Source organism: Micromys minutus (assembly GCF_963924665.1).
Source record: "Micromys minutus genome assembly, chromosome: 3".
In the NCBI taxonomy this organism is placed as follows: domain Eukaryota; kingdom Metazoa; phylum Chordata; class Mammalia; order Rodentia; family Muridae; genus Micromys; species Micromys minutus.
This window is the reverse complement of record NC_137972.1, coordinates 83,963,182-83,987,593: the sequence shown is the minus strand read 5'-3', so window position 1 is coordinate 83,987,593 and position 24,412 is coordinate 83,963,182. Positions and strand designations below refer to the sequence as shown.

Sequence of the window (24,412 nt, the reverse complement as noted above, 5' to 3'; positions counted from 1 at the left end):
AACTATTTTTCAGATGGATCTTTGTTCTCTTATATCTCCTTTCAGGGGTAGAACAATATGGTTCTAGGAGAAAGACAGGGATCAGGAAATCAGGTTGTAGAGAAGACTGGCTAGAAAAAGGCCTTCAGGGATTACAGTTTTATACATGCACATGGTGAGTCATCCTGCCCAGGGCAATGTGCCTGCATCATGTCCTCAAATTACTTGGCTTGCTTGTGCTAACAGTTTGACTAAAATGTGCCACTTCCAACTCACTGGAAAGCCTCACACCCACTACATGCATAGTGGTTTATGTTATCTCTCATGTTTATGTTCATAATAGAGAATTGGGGAGAGTTCATATTTGCCCTAACTCTCTTAACAAACTTTGCTCTCAATTTTTGTTTTGATCATAGGAGGGGCAGAAATTGCCAGTGCAACTGTCATAGTCACCTTAGCCTTGACTGTCAGAAACCAAAACTTCAGGGAACCCAGAATCAGATCCATTTGGAAAATTCTGTTTCCAGTCTGGACAGCTAAGTTGACTTCCTTTCAGAGGCAGGCTCTGAGGATTATCTGATGGACTGAAGGATGTTGGACATTCTGTTTTCCAGACAGGGAAAACTTTCAGAGCCTTAGGAGAAAGTTGCTGTTTCTATGACATCCAATCAGTGGTAATTAGAGAAAATCTTGACATGTTCATAGAAAATTTCTAAGAAAAAAAGGAGACAGATCAGATCCTTGCTATCTCCTGGATTGGGTATGGAAGCTGAGAAAACTCACTTCAGGGACAGAAGATTAACAAATGAAAGCTTTATTTTTTGAGTGCTTAGGGAGGTGGCCAGTTTGGCCATCTGAACCATGTCCCCAAAAGGTTGTACAACCTTTGTAAAGGATGGGAACATGGTGTAGTGGGGGCACTGCAGTGTTATCCAATTGTGTTTTGATATTACAGGCTAGGCAAAGGAGTACCCATTGGAGACTGGGCTGTATCCAAGGCTTCAAGGTCCTTAATTCAACTGTCTCCTCCTGAACTCTGAAAGAGATTTTTCTAATGATAAGAAAATACTGGAGTAGGCAAGTTGCATATGGTCTATTACGACATAGCAGGCAATTGGTTCTATTTTAAAACTTACCCACCTTGGTTTAGATAATAGCACTTTCTATATATATATAATTTTTTACCAGTTAATAGACAATTAAGAAGACATTTGGAGAACTGGGATAGGTATTTGCTCCTAGGCCTGGGAACATGAACTTGTTTGACCCTGCCAGCAAGATGGAGAACTTGCTCTTGAGATGGCTGGACTTAAACAACTGTCCCCTAACAAGTTGTCCATGAGCTGGCTGGACTCAGACAACTGTTTACTACAGAAGCTGTTCAGCTGTAGGGAAGTCCCCGGCTTCTCTTAGAGCCTGGGACTGTTGTGGTAAATATTAAAAAAAGAAATCCATACCAGGTTGGGCGCCACCTGTTGTGTCAAATATTAAAAAAATGTAGAAAGGCACCATCATCACGCTAGCTCTGGCTCCTCTCTGGCCCCAGTGGCCATCTTGCGGCCATGGCTAACTCCAGCAGTAACTGCTCATCTAGTTCCCATGGTGGGGTCGCTGCCATGCCAGCCCCATGCAATGACCTCCATCTTTCTCACAGCCCTCTTGTTGCAGGCTCCGCTCACATTCCCAGCATCTGCCCCTTATGGTTCCCAGTAACTTGATAAAATCAAAACTCTAGAGGCTTGTAATTTATCAGTCAGACTTATGTCATTAAATTCTCACCCCACAAAACGTCCACACAATAAACTCATAGCCAATTGATATTAACTGCCCACCTAGATAAGACAAATTTTCTTATAATTTTCTATCCGTTATAAGATGTTCATAGCTACCTGTGGCTATTTAAAGCCACATGAATCCGGGTCATTCTTCTCTTTCTCCATGTTCTTTCCTTCTCCTCTTTATACTCTCTGTTCCTTCTAAAATTCTCAGCCCACCTCCTTTTTCACAGCCCAATCATAGGCCTTGCCTTATCTTGTGCCTGCCCTCAACTGCATATAGACATCAAACCACATGGGACTTTGAATTCAATTTCTCTCTATGATTAAATGGAGTCTGAAAATGAAGTGGTAGTACTTAGAACAAGTTTCTTTTGCTTGTTCTCGACAGTATCAGTCTGTTTGCCTTGTTCTCATCGCTGAACATCATACTCTAAATATTACTGGCACCATTGAGTCATATTCTGATCAGGCTAAGAACAGAACTCTGCATTCTCAACTGCATAATCAACTTCATCAAACAGAGTATAAACTCATTAAGCTACTGGTCCTTAGGACCAACTATGTCCTCCTAGAAAAAGGCAAATCAACAATTTGACTCACGCCCACAGAACATGAGGAGACAGACTGGATGAAGAATGCAGAGGTTCTGCCATCTTATACTCTTGCTAAGGCCATTTCAGGTTCAACTTGATTTTGGTGGTGGAGAATCCTATGGCAAATTACGCTACTCTATCCCAGGAACCCAAGGTTAAGATTTCTCAGCTAACTTAGTTCCTATTAAACTGCTTGCTTGTGCAAAAAGCTTCCCCCCCCCCCCCGTAGCTGTGAAGTAAGATTTATGAGCAATTTTTACTTTTAAAAGCCTTTTGCTCTAAATGGTCAAAGCTACACTTGGGTCCCCAAATACCTAAGGGTAGTCCCAGCCAGTGAAATAAAGACATATGATTGGCTCTAAAAACTGTATTTGAGTGGTCATTTCTGATGGGTTTCCTTTAACATCACAGTCTTTTAGCGTGAAATTTAATCTCTTGGTTGCTGTAGATTGAGAAACAAAGCCTACTGCTCAAGTAAAACAAGAAAGGGATGCTCAGTTTGGCTATGGGCTGGGGATGTGGCTTAGTGATTCTGCCACTGAGACTAGTGTATGGAAGGTCCTGGGTTCAAACTTGAGTGATACAATCTAGGGGTCTTAATCAGATTTCTTTTTTTCTTCCTTTCTTTCTCTCTCTCTCTCTCTCTCTCTCTCTCTCTCTTTCTTAAAGATTTGTTTTATGTAAGTACACTATCCCTGTCTTCAGACACACCAGAAGTGGGCATTGGATTCCATTACAGATGGTTGTGAGCACCATGTGGATGCTGGGAATTGAACTCAGACTTCTGGAAGACCAGTAGGTGCTCTTAACCGCTGAGCCATTTCTTCAGCCCAGGTTTTCTTTTCTTTTTTCTTTCTTAAAATTTATTTTATCTTAATTTTTAATTGATTACATATGTGGAGGAAACTGGACTCAGGTCCTCTGTAAGAGAGGTATGTAATGGCTGAGCCAGTCATCTTTCTAACTCCAAGGGCTAACTGGTTCCTCTAAGGAAATCCAAGCTCATTATACACAGGACCTCAGGTAAATTATATTGCACAAATCCTTAGCAGAAGGATACAGAGTATAAACTAAATAAGCCAACTTTAGGCTTCTCAACAGGCCTGCCACCAGAACATATGAATATAATTGCTATTGTTCCTATTGGCAGCACAAAGATGTGGACTTGGGAATTGTTAGCTGCCCTTTCATGAGCTGCACACTAGTGCATTCTGTCAGGTGGGAGAAACAGTGCTGGAGGAAGACTGACCAAGAGGAGAGTGGACACTATCATTTCAGTTCAGTTCTCAGAGTTCCCCCTTTTCACTGTGCATTAGATTAGAGTGAAATGTATTGGCATCTGTTTCAGGCTACAAGATGGTAAACAAGTTTGATGATCCAAGTTTGATCTCCCAAACACTCATGATGGAAAGAGAGAACCAACTCCTATAAGTTGTCCTCTCATCTCCACGCTTATGCCCCCCAAAAGATACACATAATCATAATTATTACTATTATACGGCTACCACCTAAATCTTCACACATACCTGACTTGTTTGCTTATTTATTTGAGTCACAGTCTCATTGCCCAGTCTGGCCTCAGCTCACTAGGAAGTCGGAAATGACCTTGAATTCCTGATCCTGGTTACCAGTTTTGAGTTGATGCTTTGTTTAATTCATATGCAAAACTGTTGTTCAGCTTCTTAGAGTGTCTTGACTATGGCAGAGATAATTTATTCTTTTGCCATTCTGGTAACTGGCTCAGTAAGTATGGCATGAAAAACACCACACGCATTGACTTAATACAAGATATGAGCAGCAAAATATTAACATGAAACAATTTCCAAAGTCTTTGGGAAAAAATGGAACTCAAAGCCAGAACTAAAGCCTGGCTAAAGGAAGAACAGTTTTGCCCATCTAACTTTAAACCAGACTTTAAGAGGCATTGTGTGCAGGCTTTTGGGAATTTAGTGAAGATATGGCCTTTTAAAACTTAGTCTACAATGTTACTATTGAAGGTGGTACTGGTAAATTAATTTATATAATATAAAGATGCTCAACAGAAAGAATGGAAACAGGCGACCTCAGGAGATAGGATGTTGGAAAGACCCTCCAGAATGAACCAGAGACCGGTGAGGTAAGAGACTCTAAGACTCAAAGGGGCGGGGGACCCTAGATATAATAATGTTCTACAGTGGGGAGAGGGAACTTGTAGAGCCCACCTCCAGCAGAAAGACAGGGCATTGGGGGATGGGGTTGCTATCCCACAGTCAAAATTCTGACCCATAATTGTTCCTGTCTGTAAAATCTGCAGAGATGGAAATGGAGAAGAGCCTGAGGAAAAGAAGGTCCAGGAAAAGGCCACAAAGGGAATCCAGCTCAAGGGGAGGTCCCAAGAACTGACACCATTACTGAGGCTATTGAGCGCTCACAGAAAGGGACCTATCATGACTGCCATCCGAAAAGACCCAACAAGCAGCTCAAAGAGTCAGGTGCAGGTATTTGCACCCAACCAACAAACAGAAGCTGCTGACCTCTGTGGTTGGATTAGGCAAAAGCAGGAGGAGGGTGGTAACCCTGTAAGAGGACCAGCAGTCTCAATTAACCTGGACCCCTGAGATCTCTCAGACACTGGACCACTAACCAGGCAGCATACACCAGCTGATATGAGGGCCCCAACACATATACAGCAGGGAACTCTGGGGTCTGGGTTTAGTCAGAGAAGATGCACTGAACCCTCAAGAGACTGGCGACCCCAGTGTTTAAAGGTTTGGTGGGGTGGGGACTTTCTCGTGGAGACGGGTGGGGGTGGGGCTTACTGGGAGGAGGTATGGGATGTGGTATAGTAGGAGGGTGAAATGGATGGGGAATAAAATCTTGAGTGAAAAAAAGGATGCTCAAAATTTTGTAATCCTTCTTGGGACATCTATGAGGTCTGTAGTGGTGACTGCCCACTGGGGCTCTGGTTTCATTCATTGCTGTAGCCTGGGATGCTCTCCTCTCCCTGGAAGGGAAACCTGGTGCCAAAGTCCAGAGAAGAAGCTCTGCCAAATGGACACCAGGTTTCACATGGTTTCAAAGGCCCTGAGAAATATATTTGGAAAATCACATTAAAGCCTATAGCCAAGACAACAGCGGATTAAAATCAGTGTGACATGTCTTTCATGATTAAAAGTCTGGTGTCAAAACAATTCTAGAGAAACTAACATCATAAAGGAAAGACATAGAGTATGGATTATACAGTTGGCACCACTGGTGATGTAAGGGGAGGGGTGTGTGAGAAAGGACCAGGTTGACACCATTTATTGTAAAACCAAGAGAGGCGGGAACATGTACGAGATGGACCAGAGCATTTATGGTAGGGGTTGTTCAAAATGTCTTGAATCTCAGCAACTGGTGTAGAGGCAAGAAGCATCTGAGTTCTAAGCCAGTGTAGGCTGTTTCAAACAACCAAAAGAGAAAAAAAAAAATAGCATTGATTAGAGGAAAGCAAGGCATTTTTAATGTATTCAATTCTCTTTCTCAATAATTATCTTTTACATAGATTCCCAATAACCCTACCAAGAACGGAAAGTTGGTTTTGGAGAACCGAACACTAAGGTACCCGCACACCTACCTTTTCAATCCAGGATAGTCCCAACCGCCCTGATGTCTTCAGGGACCCGCCCCAATCGTGCTAAGCCCCGCCCCAGACGCCAGAGCCTCGCTGAGGACCCGAGAGTTTGTTCTAACGAGTAGCCCCGTCCAGATGCGCTAACTCCCGCCCAAAAGGTGGGAGCCCCGCCCAGACGGGGGAGCCGGGCTTGAGACTAGGGCGTCCGTTCCGATGGGGAGCCCCGCCCGCCTGTGGGGGCGCGCGGCGCGGTAACCCGGAAGTGGCGGCAGCGTGCGGGGGCGGGGCGGCGCGCTCGAGCGGGCCATGGCCGCCGCCGCCGCGGGCTTTGTGTGCCGCACGCGAGCCCCGGCCGTCCGCACCCCGCCGGGGCTGCGGGGCTGCCGCTGACCCGCCCCGCTCGCCGCGCCGCGCCCGCCTGGGCCCCGCCCCTGGCCTCTCCGCCTCCTCGGCCGGCCTCCTGCTCTCGGCGCTCTCCCTCTGCGCTCCCTGCGCTTCCCTCCCGCCCGCGGCGGGCGCCAGGCCGTCCCGATGCCCGAGCCCGGCCCCAGGATGAACGGCTTCTCGCTCGGCGAGCTGTGCTGGCTCTTTTGCTGCCCTCCTTGTCCGAGCCGCATCGCCGCCAAGCTGGCCTTCCTGCCGCCCGAACCCACCTACACGGTGCTGGCGCCCGAGCAGCGCGCGCCCGCTGCGACCCCCGCGCCCACTCCGGCGGCGCAGCCCGCTCCGGCCGAGGAGGGTGCGGGCCCCGGCGCGTGCAGCCTGCACCTGAGCGAGCGCGCCGACTGGCAGTACTCGCAGCGCGAACTGGACGCCGTCGAGGTCTTCTTCTCGCGCACGGCCCGCGACAACCGGCTGGGCTGCATGTTCGTGCGCTGCGCGCCCTCCAGCCGCTACACGCTGCTCTTCTCGCACGGCAACGCCGTGGACTTGGGCCAGATGTGTAGCTTCTACATCGGCCTGGGCTCGCGCATCAACTGCAACATCTTCTCTTACGACTATTCGGGCTATGGTGTGAGCTCCGGCAAGCCCTCCGAAAAGAATCTCTACGCCGACATCGACGCCGCGTGGCAGGCGCTGCGCACCCGGTGAGCCCCGAGCCACGGGTGGGGTGCGGGTTTGTGCTCCCGGATTGTTGCATTCGCTCTGGATCACCAGTCCCCGGGGGATGGAGCTTAAAGGGTCCTGCCTGCTTTTTACTGGCCCGCGCGGCCTGGAGTCTTTGTGGCTCCAGTTAAACGCACGTGGTCGGTCGCTGTGGGGGGTGCTAAGGTACCGGCCAAACCAACTTGGTTGGGCTTGAGTTGTGTGATGAATGAACTACGCGCTCATCTGGTAGAAGTGACCTTGGGTTTTCAGTTCCCTTGGTAGCCGGGGAGAGACAGTGACCTCCAAAAGACTTTACAAGTAGAAAGTGTCCCTGGGGCAATGCCTGAACTGCCCTTATAACCGGGTCGAATCGAGTCGGGTGTGGTTAGGACTTTGCCTCCTGGTCTGGCCGAGTGTGTGGTACCTGGAGATCAGGAAGTTAACTGACATCGGAACCTTCCCCAAACCCCACCAGTAGTGCTACATGTCTTATAGGCGTGAGGGAACTTGTTGACCTTGAGTTAGCGTTCATAAAACTGGAAAGTATTTATTCAGGGTCTTTCACATGCCAGGCTTGAATTGTTATATTCTGAGGACAGACCAGGTGGGGGGAAAAACCAGCTTGAGTTTTACTCAGAATTTAGACATTTAGTTTGTGGGAAAGTCAAGTTACCTGTCATGTTTTGGTGCTTGTGACCTTCCCATGTAATCCCCATAGCACAGGTGGCAACCTTACCCGAGGTCCTGTGTGTAATGAGCTTGGCTTTCTTTAGAGGAACAAGTTCTCGGAATAAGGACAGTAGGCACTCTTCTTTTTAGAGACCTTTGTATAGTTTTTTATGAAAAGTCTATTTGGGCTACATACATGATGAGTAATAATGGCTTTCCATATGTGTTGCTCATATGTTCACAAATTACCCCTTACGCTTCTTGGGAAACGTCTGTATAACAGAGAAGTACTTGGTATTTACTCTGTGTTGCTTGCTCAAATTCTCCTGAGGTCTTGGAGGGGATCCTAAACTGGGGTATAGTTTTCAGAGAATGATATAGGCAGATGAGTCTGGATTCTTATCCCGATGGAGTGGCTGAGGATCCACAAGTAGTCATATGCCACCTGTTCCCAAGAACGGGTTTGAGAAGTACATGTCAGAAGCAGGCAGTGTTGGTGTGGGATATGCCTCAGTTCTCCGGAGGTAGAGGCTGGAGAATTGCTGAACGTTTCAGACTAGCCTGAGCTACAGGGTGAATTCTACGTTGGCCAGGGCCATAATAAGACCTTACCTGAAAAAGTAGGGCAGCTGGATGGCTGAGCGACTGACTGGAGGCTGCTGTGTGGGCAGACATGGTGACCAGAGGTGACTTCATGGTGACCTGCGGAATCCAGAGGTGGAGGGAGAGAGTTGTCTTAGGCTGCCTGTCACCCAATTGTGCCCACACTCATTTACCATACCCAGTTCTTTTTAAAAAGCAAGTGTCGCACAGTCTTGAACTACTTAATCTGCCATAGTGTAGGTATTAAAAATAAACTTTAGTACTAGATGTTTTTACCAGGAAACACAAAAGTCCTACTTTGAGTTGACGTTCTGTAAAAATTCCTACAAAACATTGCTCCCATGTGGACCTTTATTTTCACCCTGAGTATGTATCTGTCTTACCACATAGGAGGTGCAGTCCATAGCATATAAAAAGCATTGTTTGGGGTAAGTTAAAGTTTGAATTACCTGGTAGTATCTTTAAATTTTGCTTGTGGTTTATTTAATGTTTTACTAGAACATATCTAAAATAGCATGAGTTCTTTGTTGTTGCTTTTAGTTTAGTTTAGTTTTGTTGTTGTTTGTTTGTTTTTTAAACTGCTTTTGGAGACTCAGAATCACCTTGCAGCTGAGACCAGCAATCACCTCCTCTCTCTGCTTCACAAGTGCTGGCGTCACAGGTGTACATTGTCACTCCTGGTTCCCAGAATCAGACTGTAAAGATACCTACAAAGCCTCTTATTCCGTGCTTTCCCAATCCACTAGACCAGCTACAGTAAGATGCTCATTCTGCCTCTTGATCATGATTGTACATCAGATATGTTCATGTGAGGCTGCCTATCTGAACCGAACGTTTCACAAAACATCCCAACCTCAGTGGGTACTTTGCATAACAGAATGTGCTCTGTTTTATTTGACTTAAAAAAAAAAGTGCTAGGTGTGAAGTGTTTCCCATCACCTCTGGGTGCTGCATTCATTCACCCACCGCAGGACAATCTCACCCACCAGCAAGCAGGTCTGCTAACTGGTAGTTTAGAGTTCTCCCTCCCTGTATTTGTAGACATTGGATTTCTCAAAAGGTGTGAATCTGGCCTACCTGATTCTGAGGCTGATTGCTCAACCACCTTCCTTCAGCTTAGATTGCTGTCTGTCTTGTCTTACTGTATGTGATCTTTCAGTAACATAGTCTGGAATAAACTCATCTCTACCTGTCCCAGCTGTATTGAGGTTCTTGCTGTTGAAGGACTTTCTTCAGATCCCTGTAACAGGTCCTCTGAGCTGGTTCCGAAACCCTGTCCCAAACATCAGGTCTCTGGAGTGGTTTCCCCTCCTCTGACTTCTGGTTAACCGTACTGCACAGGCACTGACTAGAGAGAGAGCTTGCTGCCTCCCGAGTCGTGTCTGTCTTGGCCCATAGGTTATTCCCTGAGAAATAGGTTGTCTGAGTCAACCCCAATGCTAGGCAGTCCCAAATCCCAGGCACTTCCTGAGCTCCTAGTTGATGTTTTGAGAATGTTCTTCATGTATTGATCCTAACTGGATCCTAATTAGATTAGGAGATCTTAGTGTCTCCATCTTGTGGCTCATGGGTTGAGCTTGGTTCCCCAGTACAGTGTTCAGAAGTAAAGCTTTGGTAGAAGTGATGGGATTGTAAAGGCCCAACTCCACCCCCAGATTAATAACCCACTGTTGTTTCTTAGTCAAATGGACTTTGGCAAGTGGAGAACCTGAAGTGGGGCCTGATTGGTGGAGTTGATCACCATTGTGCTTCTGAAGGTTCTGTCTTGTCCTGGCCTCTTCCTCTTCTGGCTGCCATGGAGTGGTGGTGGGTGGGTAGGGACCACTTTCCTTTCTTACGCCTTCCTTCCTTAATAGTCACCTTGGCACAGGTCTAAAAGCAGCAGAGCCAGCTGAACTTGGATAGACGAAGGATTTTGAAACTGAGCTAAAGTAAATCCACCCTGAACTTGTGTATCTGTCACAGCCAGGAAAAGTAACTAACACTGTTGCTCTTGTCATTCAGTCCCTTTTACTTGTGCTTGTTAAGGCATTGCCATAGCTGCTGTTTGACAGTTCCCAGAAACTAGCGCTGGGACTTAAAATATATGTCTCATTTATAGCATGAGGGAGGGAGTGCTCTATTGATGAATGCAGTTGCAGAGTGGCTGCAACCATCCACCAACAATAGTGGGTGTTCAAATGGCTTGTGGTCTCAGCCACTTTCAGGCTGTCTTATTGGTGTTCCTATGACATTGTGGTGTCTGTGTTGAACAAAAGAATGATTATTCTCATCCTTCATTTGTCCTCTGTTTTTATCCATTACATGTCTGTCAGCTCCTGCACATTATTATTGTCAGAGAGCTGCAAGTCTCCCCAGCATGTAGGCCCCACACGCATGTATAAAGTCAGCCAGTCCCTCCAAAAAAGGGTACAAAGGCAGAAAAGGTGATTTGTTATTTGGGAAATGTTATTGATTTAAGGATTTAAACATTTTCTGTGGGAGGAGGAGAGTGTTGGAGAGGAAGTAGAAACTGTGACCTAGTGTGGAAGAAGAAAGTTGGCATGTGACCATAAGAAATGGCTGCTAAGCTGGATGGAGGGCACCAGGGATAGAGGTGCATCTCCTCTGCAGGCTCAGAAGCATTGGAGAGGACCCGTGGTGTTGTTGAGTTGGGAAGCTGTGGCTGTGTATGCAGGGCAGGGTGAGGATAGGTGAATCCAGGCTCTGTGTATGTCCTGTAAGAAGACGGATCTTGACAAGAATTGTAGACTGCATATGTTTTACTGTGACTTAGGGGGATTAAACCCAAATAAGCAAATAATCCCCAAGAATGGGGTATAAAGTAGGCAGAGAATTTTAGCTGAAGTGTTTTCTTCTAGATTTCCAGAAGTGGGACAGTGGGGCATTCATTTTTTGGTTTGTTCGTGGTCATCTCTGAGCCTTCCGTTTGATGTAGGTGTCAAGTGCAGTGGAGGAGAAAGGCATTTGTTAACAGAAAGCAGATGCAGAGAGGGAAGATGAGAAGAAAGCTTTTTTTGTGTCTTGGTTCAAAAAGCAATTTAAAGACCCAATACCTTATTCAGTCAGCAAACTGTTTATTAGCCATTGTCTGTTTCTCTCTGTGACAACTGATTTTGAAGCAAGTGAACATAAATCCACATGCTGTTTGGTAACTTTACTATCTGCCATTCCTAGGCTCTGTGATTTGAGGAATCATGTGACAGACAGTAAAGCTATGGTGACATAGGTGATTAGTATTTAAAATTGGTACTCTTGTCTTGGTATAATTTCCTCAAGAGTAACAAAGCTTTCCTTTTCTGAGTTTGGTGAAGTAGGTAGCATACCTCTTTGTTCTTACAAGGAATACTGTGTATCAGTTTAGGAAAAAGCCTAGACAGAACCTGTTGTGAACAGTTTGATACAAGGAGAAAGCACAGTGGTATTTATAGAAAGGAATTCTACTTGTTCTCTGGCATCCGTGGGCTGTTGTTTCCAGGACCCCATGAATACAAAAACCCACCGCTCACTTCCTAAGTAGAAAACAAACAAAAAAAAAAAAAAAAACAAAACAAACAAACAAAAAAAAACAAATGGCATGGAATTTGCATATAACCCACATTCGTCCTTTAAATCGTCTAGATTACTTGTAAGATCTAATGCAGTGTAAATGCTATGTAAACAGTTGTTGGCTTGGACTATCTAGGGGATAATGACAAGGCAAAGGTCTTGTTCAGTAGAGCTGCAGTTTGTGATTTTTGATACTTGGATGGTGAATCTGCAGGTGTACATCATGTGGACAGGAAGGCTCAACTGTCAGAGGGTCTGCTGTCTGCTCACAGTAACAGCAGTGGGACACTTCTGTTAGGAAGAATGTGACTCCTCTTCTGAGCAAATTGTCCAGGCAAAGCAGCTTGAAGGCAGTTTGTCTGTCAGTCTGCACAGAGCCTTCCTTGCCTCTGTCTGCTCCCTTTCTCCCTGTGCTTGAAGCTTAGGCTTATACTTCACCCCTGCAGGGAGCAGAATCTGAGTTCTTGCCTCCTCCCAGGGGAACCTGTGGACTAGTTCTGTTCTGATGGACCTTGTACTTCTGCTGATATCCAGTTGCAGGACATATGTTGTTTTCTTTGGTAATGTTTAACTTTGTAATGAGTCTGCTCTCCTCTCAGCATTTTATTTAGGATATTCTTGGAGAGTATCCTAAATACTCATCATTTAATATTGTCTTAAGGCTTGAAGAACTGTTGCCATAGCCCTTTAAGACTGGCTGTTCCAAATCCACTTTACCCTTAAGGCCTCTGGTTACCTTCTGCTTCCTCTTTTCACCCTCCACCACACTTTTCAAATTATTACTAGGCAGTCATAATTCCAGGTAAGACTCTGAAGTCTGGCTTTAGAAATTGTCCAGGTCATTTGGTTACATCTTTCTTATCTTCACTGGCTTCTGCTAGTCTCTTAACTGAAGCTATATGTCTGGTCCAGTCCCTACCCAAATAGACATAGGAGAGACAAAATGACTTTTTTTTTTTTTTTGACACACTGTTCTAAGTAATAGGCTCCTTGATTTTGATAAGATAGAGACAGTAGATAAAAGGTACAACTTTTGAATTTGGCAGTCAGTTCTAGTTCAGAATCACTAATTCTCTGTCCCTTTGTGCTGTTGTAGCAGCAATACTTAATTAATAAAGGAGAGAAATGTATTCTTCCTCATTCGTACCCTGAAAAGTCTAAGATCAAGGCACTAGTATGTTCTATGGTGTGGTGAGGGCCCTGCCTTAGCTTCTAAGAAGGTTCCTTGAATACCTTAGAGGGGCAGAAGGTTGATCCTCACAGGGGTTAGAGTTGGGTAGGGTTGTTGGGGTTTTGTTTTATATCAGATTATCTTGGGCTTGCTTACCTATGCCCTTTCTTGTAAGGCTTGCTTCTGCTCTCTGTCTACCCTTACCTGCTACTCTCGATCCTATTCAGCAAATGATGAACCCACTCTGACAGAAGGCAGTATTCCTTTCAGGAGAGTGGGGCCATCTTGGCCTCTCACCTCCTAAAGGTTTCTGCGAACAGTGAGTGGTACAGTGGGAATTAAGTTTCAGCATTGGTCTTGGAGAAGGGCTGTGGCAGATGCGTAGGTCATCTTTGCTCTGTTTCTGTATCCACTGCTCCACATTTACTGTTGTTCCCGGTTGGCTCTGCTTTCCATTCGGCCTGGGTGTATTGCACAGAATCTTGGTCTTGAAGAAAGGTTCCATGGTTGGTTAATTTCTTAAACCAGGTCAGTGGGGCAGTAGATGTCACTGTTCTTTTGTGATCTCATGTGTGGGGGCGTCTGATAAAAAAATCTGGTAGTGATGGTAGAGAGCTGCCAAGGAAAATGGGGCTCTTCCCTTTGGACACTTGTCATTTTCCTACACTTCCCTACAGACAGCAGATGATACTGAGGGATGGTGGAAGAAGCCTGTTCTGTAGAGCAGAGAAAGCAGGAAAGGGATGAGGGCAGAGGCTGCACAGTGCAGGTAGGCTAAAGATCTCCAGCATGAGATGGTTCAGTGGTTTATTTCTTCATTTAGGATATTTACAGCTGGAACTGGTTTCCAGCTCATGTCGGAATCACATAGGCAAGGTTGTTAGAAGGATAAGCCCAGAGAAGCACGATCCTGCCAGCCTGAGCTTTCAGATAGTGTTTGGAGATTAAGGGAACAGACTTTAGTCTAACAGACTTGGATTTAGGACTTGGCTGTGCCACTTACAAGTTACTTGGCGCCATTAGGATGCTGTGGCCTTCTCCAGCTTCTGCTGAATAGTGTAACTGACAATGCGGTGTAAAGGATAATACCTGTGCCAGGTCCTGACACAGCGCCTCCACACAGAGGATTGTCGAAAGAACTCTGGAGACCAATCCCATCGGTTGCTAACCCACCCTCCGACTGTATGTAGGGAGATGTCCAAGTGGACTCTCACTCTGTGGGGGTACATTTAGAGCCGAGAAAAGAGAAGTTCTCAGGATTTGCTGCTTTGGAGAGCAGTGTGCAGTAGTGCTGTGTTCCTACTTTGGTGATTATATACTTCCCAAAGAAGTTCTTTGCAGGAGCAAAAGCCTTACCTGTAATCCAATACCTGCAGTCACTTTGCAGGCTGTCCTTTGTATTGCTGCAGCCACAAGGGAGCCCTCTCAGATGCAGCAGGAGGCAAGGCTCTGGGGGAAGGAGGCTCTGGGGGAAGGAGGCTCTGGGGGAAGGAGGCTCTGGGGGAAGGAGGCTCTGTGGGGGAAGGACAGGTCTTGACTTCTCTGGCCATTCGGAACCGTCCAGCTGTTCTTTGCTAAGAGGACAACCATAAGCAGTCACTTGCCCATATCCTGAAGTTGGCCAAGGGACCTGAATCATGTTTCCTTTTAAAATATGGATGTTCCCATAATGCCTTGCACTTCCTATTCAGGGAGTGTTTTCAGGGCTATGTAACAGAGCTCATTGATAAGTTCCGTGATATTGATTCACTGTGGAGCTAAAGGGCCGTGGCACCGTGGTGAAACTGGAAGCCTGTTTCCAGGAAGTCTGGATTGCTCAAGTTCAGGGCTCAGGCGACAGTTAGCTGAGTGTCAGTTACACACTGAGCAGCTGTGAGAACCACTGCAGTTCAGCATAGGACTGCTCACATCTTCAAAGAGAAAGGGACACAAAGAACCCCTGTGTGCTGCTTCACCTGACAGTTGCTTTGGGGAAGAGTGGAAAGCAGCCCTATTCTGAATATGTTCACCAGAGAATGTGTTTGCAGATGGATACTGTGACTGCTGGCTGCTGCTGTGGTGTGAGGGTTAGAACTCAGAAGGGAGTTCCAGCTTTGCCCCAGGTGACTTTAGTGAATGTCCTAGGTGCAACCAAACTCTGCAGAGAGAATCAGCAATACTGGCTGTAAAGGGATATTTACAGTCATGGGATACCAGAACAAGATACGTTTATGATGACTGGTGATGATGTGTAGATGTGTATGTTTATGAGTATGTGTATGTTAGTACATACTAGTACATAGTGTGTGGGTGGATGTCAAGGGAGTTCTTGCTTCCACCTTCATGTGGGTTCTGGGGATTGAATTTGGGTAATAGAGCTTGCAGCAAGCCCTCTGTGTACTGTGGGAGCTCTCCCAGCCTCTCTTGTTTTAATTTTTATATACCTGTTAGGAAAAGACTATTCACATGCTAATTTGTTTCTGTGCATATTTTATATTATAATTAGTCTAGATGAAGTAAGTTAAAAACGAACATGTCAACTTGGAGTTAATGGAAGACATTAGTTTTTGTACTAGATTAGGAACTTACTGAGCTAAAAATAAGGCTACAGAGGGGTAAGAGTTCAAGCTGTCATTGGTCTGTAGATCTGAGAGTTCACCTTCTCAGGTGGCACTCACTGGGCTTTTCATGGTGCACCTAGTCTCAGTGTTCTTTAAACATGGTCTACCAAAAGAGCCTGGAGAGCCCTTCAGCCATTTCCCTCCTTCATCACATACCTGAGCACTTGGCCATTTTCCTGATCTACCACCTCTTCCCCATTATAGCCCTGACCCCTATCTGTTCCATCTTCCTTTGCTCTTCTCTGCAGGTCTCTATTCGTTCCTGAGTCAGACCTGAATCTACATAGTTCGCTTGGCTTGCTAGTGCTTCTCTCACTAGCAGTAGAACATTCTGGCATGTTGTTTGTTGAGGAGTTAAACAGATGTGTTGGTGATTGCAGGGCTGATGTGAGGTTGTGTGATCTAAATCTTAGGGACACTGGGCCGTGTAAGTTTGCGAAGTAGGTAGTGGAGAAGCCTGCATGATGACTAAGTTTTAGCTATCACCCTTTCCCTGACATTTACCGCAGTTCTTCACCTGGGGTGGAGAAGCGTGTCAATGTGGTGTAAAAACTTTTGAAGTTTGTTTTGAAGTAAATGTATCCTGTTTTGTTGTTTTAAGACAGTCTCTGTAGCCTAAGCTGACCTGGAACTTAGCATTCCTCAGCTTCTGAGTGTAAACTACCATACTCAGCTATTATACAATCAATAGTTCTCTTAATTTTTAAGCTCTTTTTGGCCTTGGTCTAGGCTGTAGTTCATATGTTTTGATCCTACACTTTGTCACCCCACATCCTGTGTCAGCCTGTACAGTTTGAATATTACGATATCTAGGCACTGTTCAATAGCCTGCCTTGTGATCCCTTCCACACGATTCTGTCTGAACTGGACCTTCGCACAGCTTATGTCTATGGTTACATCTTGTCCTCTGAAGTCACCCGGACTGAATTGCTACAAGGATTTTGAGTTCTCAAACATCCATCTTCCTGTGACTCACCTTACATCCTGTTTGATCTGCTTACTGACAGATGTGAAGTACTTTCTATGAGCCTGACATTCTGACAGAACAGATGCTGGCCTGGTGATGTTTCTGTTCACAAGTGCTGATGACAAACGCTGCTCATGATAACGATGATCACGTAGTAGAACACAGAAGGTGCTGCAGAAAAGCAGATGACTGGCTGCTGGGAAGACTTGAGAGCGCAGCAGTGGCTACAGTTAATTATAAAGGGTGGTAGGATTTGCTTCATCTCAAGATGAAGTAGCGGGCGAGAGTGGTATCCGAGGGTCGGAATGTGCCTGGCAGATGCAGAGTACCAAGGAAGTCGAGATGTTTGGGGCAAGAAAGTCAAGGGTACCAAGGAGCATAGTGGATGAAGACTCAGTAACTAGGGGACTACTGTAGGACATGGAAGTTGTGGAAGGGGTTTAGGTAGGGATGTGTTATGATCTGATTTAGATGCTAGGTCCTCAGTACTCTTGATACAGTTGGGGTGTGTGTGGAAGGGGGAGGCTGGCACGCCACTAGATAGGAAAGACCAGTAAGAATTTGGAGTGTTTTAGATGACAGGGGATGAAGTAGTGTGCTCAAAGTTTGAGTGTATTTAAAGATAAAACCAACTACATTTGCTGATGCCAAGTGGAGACTTGGAATGTCACAAACGAGAGCAGGAGCCAGATGGGATACATTCCTATAACCCTAGCTCTTGCTGGCATCCTGATAGTCCCAGCACACGGAGGCAGAGGCTGGGGAATCACAAGTTCAAGGCCAGCCTAGGCTACATGGGAAGACCCTATCTCACGTAGACAAGTAAGTGTGCAAACAGCTGCACGCATGGCTGGTGTGGGAGCTGGCCTTGTTCCTGAGAAGTGTGCTGTCACGCTGAGTGTGAGGTGCCCAGCACACGAATGATAGGCTCAGGGTTAAGAGGGCTAAAGGCAAGAGGATTGAGAAAGGAATCCATAGAACGTGGTAATGTGTTGGCTAGTTTTACATGAACTTGACACCAGCTAGAGGTATCTGAAAGAAGGAACCTCAATTGAGAAAATTTGTCCATATGATCTCGCTGTAGGGTATTTTCTTCACTAGAGATTGGAGGAGCGCCCAGCCCATTGTGGGTGGTGCCAAACCTGTGGGTGGTTCTGGATTCTATAAGAAAACAGCCTGAGCAAGACAAGGGGAGAGGCAAGCCAGTAAGTATCACCTCTCAATACTTCTTCACGGCCTCTGCAGGAGCTCATGCTTCCAGGATTCTTCCCTGCTTGAATTTCTGTCCTGACTTCCTTTGGACAGTAATATGGAAGTGTAAACCAAATAAACCCTTTCCTCCCCAAATTGCTGTGGTATTTCATTTTATCAATAGAAATTCTTAACTAAGACAGCACATGAAAGAGTTGTCACTTTTGGGCCAGCAAGATGGCTCAGTGGGTGAGAGTGCATGTCACACCAAGGTTGAGAACTTAGATATGAGTACTGGAACCCACGTTGTGGACAGAGAGAACTGATTTCTATAAAATGCCAAGATGTCTGCCCCTTCCCCCCAAGCACACAGAACGAGACTGAATGAATGTAAATTTTAAAAGTTAAGAGTTAAAACTTTTGCGTAAGATTGTTCTGTTTTTGTTACCGTCCTTACCAGGACAACCCTGCAAGAGCTTTCTTCAGTCTCTTTTCTCCTTCCAGGGTCTCTAGTTAGTATTGTCACAGGCCTGGGTGCTGAAGGACGGAGCACTCGTGGCTGGTCTCTTTTTCTTTGTGAGAGAACGTCTTGGGGTTATGTCTGCATGGCTTGTCTCTCGGGGTAGTCATCCCTAGTTTCCCTTGTACCATTCGGCCCTCCCCAAAGCCCATAGAAGTTTTGTGTCCTGACTTGTATTGTGCACTGCAGTTCTGACAGCAGTCTCCATGACGGTGTGCTTCCCGGCTTCCACTGGATCAGTTTTGAAAAGCCTGCCCACTGACCTGGTGTGCTCTTGATCTTTTTGATGAGTGAAATGCCAGAGACCTGTAATTACTTTCACAGGATTAAAGATGGCAGAGGATAACCATTTTAATTTGCTGGCTGCCTGTCTGTCTCCTCTATCTCCTCTGAACCAAAAGTGGGACAAGTGTTTCTTGGAGACTTTGGCAAACTTCTTAAGTCCATTCTTATTTTTGAGTTATCATCTTAACTTTACATTTAACAAAGAACTGCAAAGTTAATTAACATCCCAAGCAATTGAAATCTTAATCTTTGAGGAGTTGGAGTTTTCTCTTCTGTCTTAGCTTTTTTGTAGACTGTGAGACTTCTGCTCATCTGTTTATTTCTGAAAGGCACTTGGTCCCATCCCAAAGGCATGGCTCTTCTCTAGAATCCTCTGGCACTTGGTCCCATGCCATCCTTACCTGTGCCTTGACAGCACAACAGACTTCCCTGTCCCCACTCTCTTATCACTCTGATTTTGCCTCTGCTGGGTCTTGTCCCCTCCCTCGTCCTCAGAGTAGCACTCCTGGGAATGCGACCTCCTTGGGAAAAGACACAGTCATAGCTAATTGTTCTTAGACTGAGGTGCCCAGCACATTCTTCCTGCAGAGCTGGCCCTACCTGTTCTGATGGCATTTGTGGATGGGCTAGACTGAGTCCGAAGCACTGGGTTTGTGTTTCAGGCCCTTTGCTTTTTTCAGATTAAAGATTGTAGATCTTGATCTCCTTAATTCTGGCCACAAAAGTGCCAGTCAGATGGCTGGTACAGTTTTAGCTTTCACTGAAGTCCTCCAGGGTTGCGTGTGGAAGTATAACCCAGCTCTGGGAGGTACAAGGATCTCGGAAAATTGAGGTCTTCTTTATAGCCTGCAGTTCAGTTTCTTAAACCAGTCCTGATGAAAGATGAAGCTTTCAAAAAATCAATACCCTACCTCTCACGTGCATTCCAAAAGGAGAGATGCTTAGAGGGGACAGGGTGTGTGTGTGTGTGTGTGTGTGTGTGTGTGTGTGTGTGTGTGTGTGTGTGTGTGCTGGTGCAAGTAGCTACTATCAGGAAATTAACTACCATCCTTAATATGTATGTGTATAGCCTTCTCATTTTGTTTTATGTGATAATGGTTGTGGTTATTACAAATACTGTCAGCTGACAATGACAGGAATGCAGTCTCGCTAACTATGTGACTGTCACTTTATCCCCTCTGGTCTCTGATAGTTTGATGCTCTCTTTTCCCACATCATATTGTTTATGGAAAGCCACTTTATTTGGAAAAAAATAAAATATAAGCAGAGTAAGGAAATTTGGGAATAAACCAGATGATGGTATTCTTCTTGGAGCAGTTATTAACGTCCTGCCATACAGCTTCCCTCTCCACTCACACTGCACCAGGCTGTTCTTAGTATTTTGTGTAGGCTGTTCTTTTTCAAAGGAAGAATGTAAAGGCATCGAAACGCTGGCTGTCTGATTGCTGGCAGGATCTCATCTGGTCTGGTGGTAGAGCAGGTGTGGCACCCCACCTTCCTCACATGCAGGAGGCACATATGACAGCTGGAGACTGGGCTTCATGCGTGATGGACTACAGGGGCTTGCTGGTACATGCAGTACCACGTAGTTAGAGGGAAGGCTGTAGGTTATTGGCTGATTTTTTTTTTCCTTCTCTACATTAGTCATGTAAAGATTGTTGGCGGATCAGTAACAGAGTTGGTCAGAACCCTAGGGAGCAGTGACTTTTGGGTGACAACCGAAATACGCAGCTGTCAGCTCCTGTCTTTGGGCCTCAGTGCTTCTGTTTGTTGTAATAATAGTTTTGTGCCCATTCTGCTGAGGCAGCATTTATCAAAGGGCTGACTATTTTGTGCTTAAAATAACCATTTTACCTATTACATATTTTCAGCATACTGCATCTATGAAACAGGGATTTTAGCTGACCCATTTCACAGGTACAGAAACTGAAGGCTACAGAAAAATGTATGACTTGATTTATATCACACTAAATTAAACAGCAAGCCAGTTTGTTCTGGGGGACACTCAAACCTAAGTGTAAACGGCAAGGTCAGAATTTAGAGTTGTGTGTGCTGGTTACCATCCTCACTGCCCACTTCATTTCCCTTTGCCGTTGGGTGTGCATCGGTTGTAGCTTGTTTGAAGTCACGCACAGGCTTCGTCTCTTGCTGTCATTCAAAGTTCGAAGGCCAGTATTCGTAGATTTCTTTTTCTGAGTTGTAAGATTGGAACACAACAATAAAATGTTTAGAGATTTCAGTCTTTGAACAAATTGAGTACCTGGTGTATTACAGATGTAGGGCTAAATCCCAGCTAGGGGCTTATATTGCACATACACAATATTTAATTTGCATTGAAACAATGACTTTGAATACCTTCATACATACTCCCACTACTCCCTAGGAATTCAGAGCTGTTGGTTGTGAAACTATTCTGAAGACAGAGTATTTACTTTCTGACTCTGGAAATCACCTGAAGAAGGAAGCAGCTTCCCTGGTGAGTGGTTGCTTGGGTTCCCGAGTAGTTTTTGAGCCTTGTGCTTCTATAAAAAAAAATTTTTTTTTAAGGAGTAGTTCTTTTCCTCAGTGTTGGCAAAGTTTGGTAAGTGTTTTTGTTTTTTTTTTTTAACTGAAGAGAAATGAGTAAGTTCAGTGTATAGATAGTCCTCAGAGATAGGAAAGATAGCAACCTGGTATTTCTAAGGGAGTAGCAGTCTTCAAAGTGCTCCTTGGACCTTTGATCTTGAGAACAGTTCTGTGGGAACAAGAGGGGTGCTGCGTACTTGGGGGAGTTAGCAGAAGGAAGCCAGCTGGCAGTGGGTTAGCCGAGCCAGGGGCTGAGTGAGTGTGAGCTGTCATTATTTCCCCTGACGTTTAAACATTCCTGTGACCTGCCTCAGTGAATCTCTTGGTAGTTACTTCCAAGTAGTGTCTTCCATGTTGAACCCTTCCCTCCATTTAGAGCAGTTGAGTGTTCTACCTCACTTACTGATATCCCTGCCCTTGGTTATGATTAATGATTAACTCAGTTAACTTGTTTATTTTGAAATGCTCCAATGCAGCTCAGGCTTCAAAACAGTAACAGAGCCACTGCTGGAACGATACCATTTAAATAGGGACCAGCTTTTCTTATTAAATTGCCATCTCTTTGGAGAGGGGGTTGAAATATTTAAAACTTCAGTTTGATTTTCCTCATGGAGCTTAAATTAGCGTTGCAAGTCCCTTCCTTCCTGGAGTTGTGTAAACTCGTGATGTAGAATGTTTGTCTTCAGCAGCAGTTGCTTAGAAGACCAGCACGGGGCAGTTCTGGAATGACTTACTGACCTGAGGACTTGGCTCCCAGTGGGCTTGTTTGGAGATCACAGGAACAAGTAAGACAAGTCCTGTGACCCAGTTGGAGGTGTAATTCGTAGCTTGTTAGCAGTTGGTACATTGGTCTGAGAGTTTAGACAGTGATGGCCTCGTTTGCTCCTAAAGCAATGGAGAGCCTGCAGACAGCTGGGCAGGATGGAGCCCCCTGTGGTCCCATTAAAGTTGAGTCCTAAATTAGCCAGAGATTTGGAGGCGTGGTGACTTGTGGTCAAACAGACTGTACCCTGTAAAGTTCTGTACTTGTCAACAGGTTTTAAGATTTTGGCCCTTGCATTATTGAGAGTACCATTGTGACAGTCACACATGAGGATGGAAATGATCTAGTAAATTCCTAATGCCAATGGGCCAAGAAGACATTTTGACTCCACAGCAAAGCAGGAAAGCAGGAAGCAAAAACAGGGCCCCTGCCAGTTCCTGGAAAGCCAGATGTAGAAATTACTACCTTTCTGATTTTTATTGCAATAATTGATTGCCGTTTAAAATTTGCAAACTTATTAACTCCTTTATTGGTGGGAAGAAAGGGGCAAGTATAAAATCTAGACATCTAGGATATACTCATATTGACCTAGGACTTAATTCCTCTCAGAAAGTTCTGATGCCAAGTCCAGAGGTACTTTTCATTTCATGGTGCTGGTGTCCTTGCTCATGTTAGCAGGTACACCAGGATTGAGTCACACTCCAACACAGAATCTGGTTGATTGAATTCTCAGTTGCTGACACTTTGCATGACCCCATCTAGCTCTCTGTTATGTTTGTATTTGTTTTAAAATGCAGTAGGTTTACCATAGGCAAAAGGTAGAGGTGGTCATTCATCTCCTGTGTGGTTCCCATCCTGCTCTTCTCTCCTGCCTCCCAACCCAGTGTGGGTCAAGCAGAACTGCAGACAACGTCAGGGAGGTTTCATTCATTGAGTGCTGAAGACAGGGGCAATCTGTCTTAAAAGTCTCAAGTTTTGTCTTGACTTTTAAGGATGATGTTGTAGCTTCTTATAAATGTTCCTTAAGGTCCCCCTTTTCTCTTTATAATTGAACGTGTACTCTCATCCAGAGGCTAGTGATCATTTACTGTGTGAGCTGTGTGTTGGGAGATTCAAAGCTGTATATTCTGAGGCCTTTTATCCTTACTGTAGTCAATTTCAAGCACATGTGTCTTACACGTATTAATTTTAGCACTTTTATTTTTTTCATTTGGAGATAAGGTTATAGCTCAGATGATGGAGTGCTTGCGGACTGTGCACAAAACAAAGCCCTGGGTTCAGTTTGTAGTACTATGTATTCTAGTCACGGTGGCACACATATGTGATCCCAGCACTTAGGAGAAAGGCTATTCAAGGAATTCAAGGACAGCCTTAGCTACATAGTGAGTCCCAGGCCACCCTGGGTCACATGGGACCCTGAAAGCCTTATTTGGCACCTGGCATACTTCTTTCCAGGCAGTGAACATTACACCTAGCAGGACTCCTAGGGTTCCTAGAAGCTCAGCTGCTCCAGGTCTGGGACGGCTGTAGCAGACTAGTTCTGCCTGTAGCAGACTAGTTCTGCCGGTTCTGCAGCTCAGGTGTGGGAGCCTGGGGACTGTGTGTTCAGCAGTGTCATTGCACCTCACTCCTGTGGTAAGACCATCCCAACTGTTTTCCCTGTGTGAACTCTGACTAGATCAGGTCCCTAGCTCAGTGTCTAAGTTTTTAAGAGCAGCTTTGAATATTTTTGAAATACTGATATTAAATATGTTCTTGAAGACCAGACATGCTAGTACACATCCTCCTGCACCCTACCTCTTGCTTGGCTTCCATTCAGCTTTTACTTTCACCATATCTAATTATAAACATTTACATCCTTTCCAGTATTACCCAGTGACTTCTCTTGGGTTTCCTTTGTATTAAAAAAAAATTTACGTGTGTGTGTGTGTGTGTGTGTGTGTGTGTGTGTGTGTGTGTGTGTGTGAGAGAGAGAGAGAGGGGGGGGTGGGGGGGTGGGGGAGTGAGAGAGAGAGCGCACATGTGTGGATGTCAAAGGATAACTTGCTGGATTCCAGGGTTTGAACTCAGGTCATCATGCTTGGCAGAAAGCTATCTGGCCTGGCTTCTTTTGGCTTTTTGTCATTTGAATTGCATTACAAAACTCAACAAATACCATTCCCATTGGCATAAAGGTGTAGGAAAATGTCTTTATCTTGGGCCTGCTGATATGGCTCAGTGGCTGACAGTGCTAGCTGCTCAGACAGATGACCTGAGTTTAGTGTCCAGAGCCCATATGGTGGAAGGAGAAAACCAAGTCCCACAAGTTGTCCTTTAACTTCAGACACACACACACACACACACACACACACACACACACACACACACACACACTCACACACACACATTCATACATGATACACAAATGACTGTAACAGTGAAAGGAAGAGAAAGACTGTCTTTTATAGATGAGATTTCTGAGCTTTAGGACTATTCCAGTGAGGTCACTTCTTTATCTT

At 45.2% G+C, this 24,412-nt stretch overlaps 1 protein-coding gene across 1 annotated transcript in view; it reads left to right on the top strand.

The window, feature by feature from the left end:
• Positions 1-6,257: 6,257 nt before the first annotated feature.
• The window catches only part of ABHD17C (abhydrolase domain containing 17C, depalmitoylase), a 39,658-nt gene continuing 21,503 nt past the window's right edge, over positions 6,258-24,412 (top strand). The window contains exon 1 of the mRNA XM_080913868.1: positions 6,258-7,030. Coding sequence (XP_080769994.1) covers positions 6,474-7,030 — 557 coding nt within the window. The 5' untranslated portion in view covers positions 6,258-6,473. The remainder of the gene's footprint in view (positions 7,031-24,412) is intronic.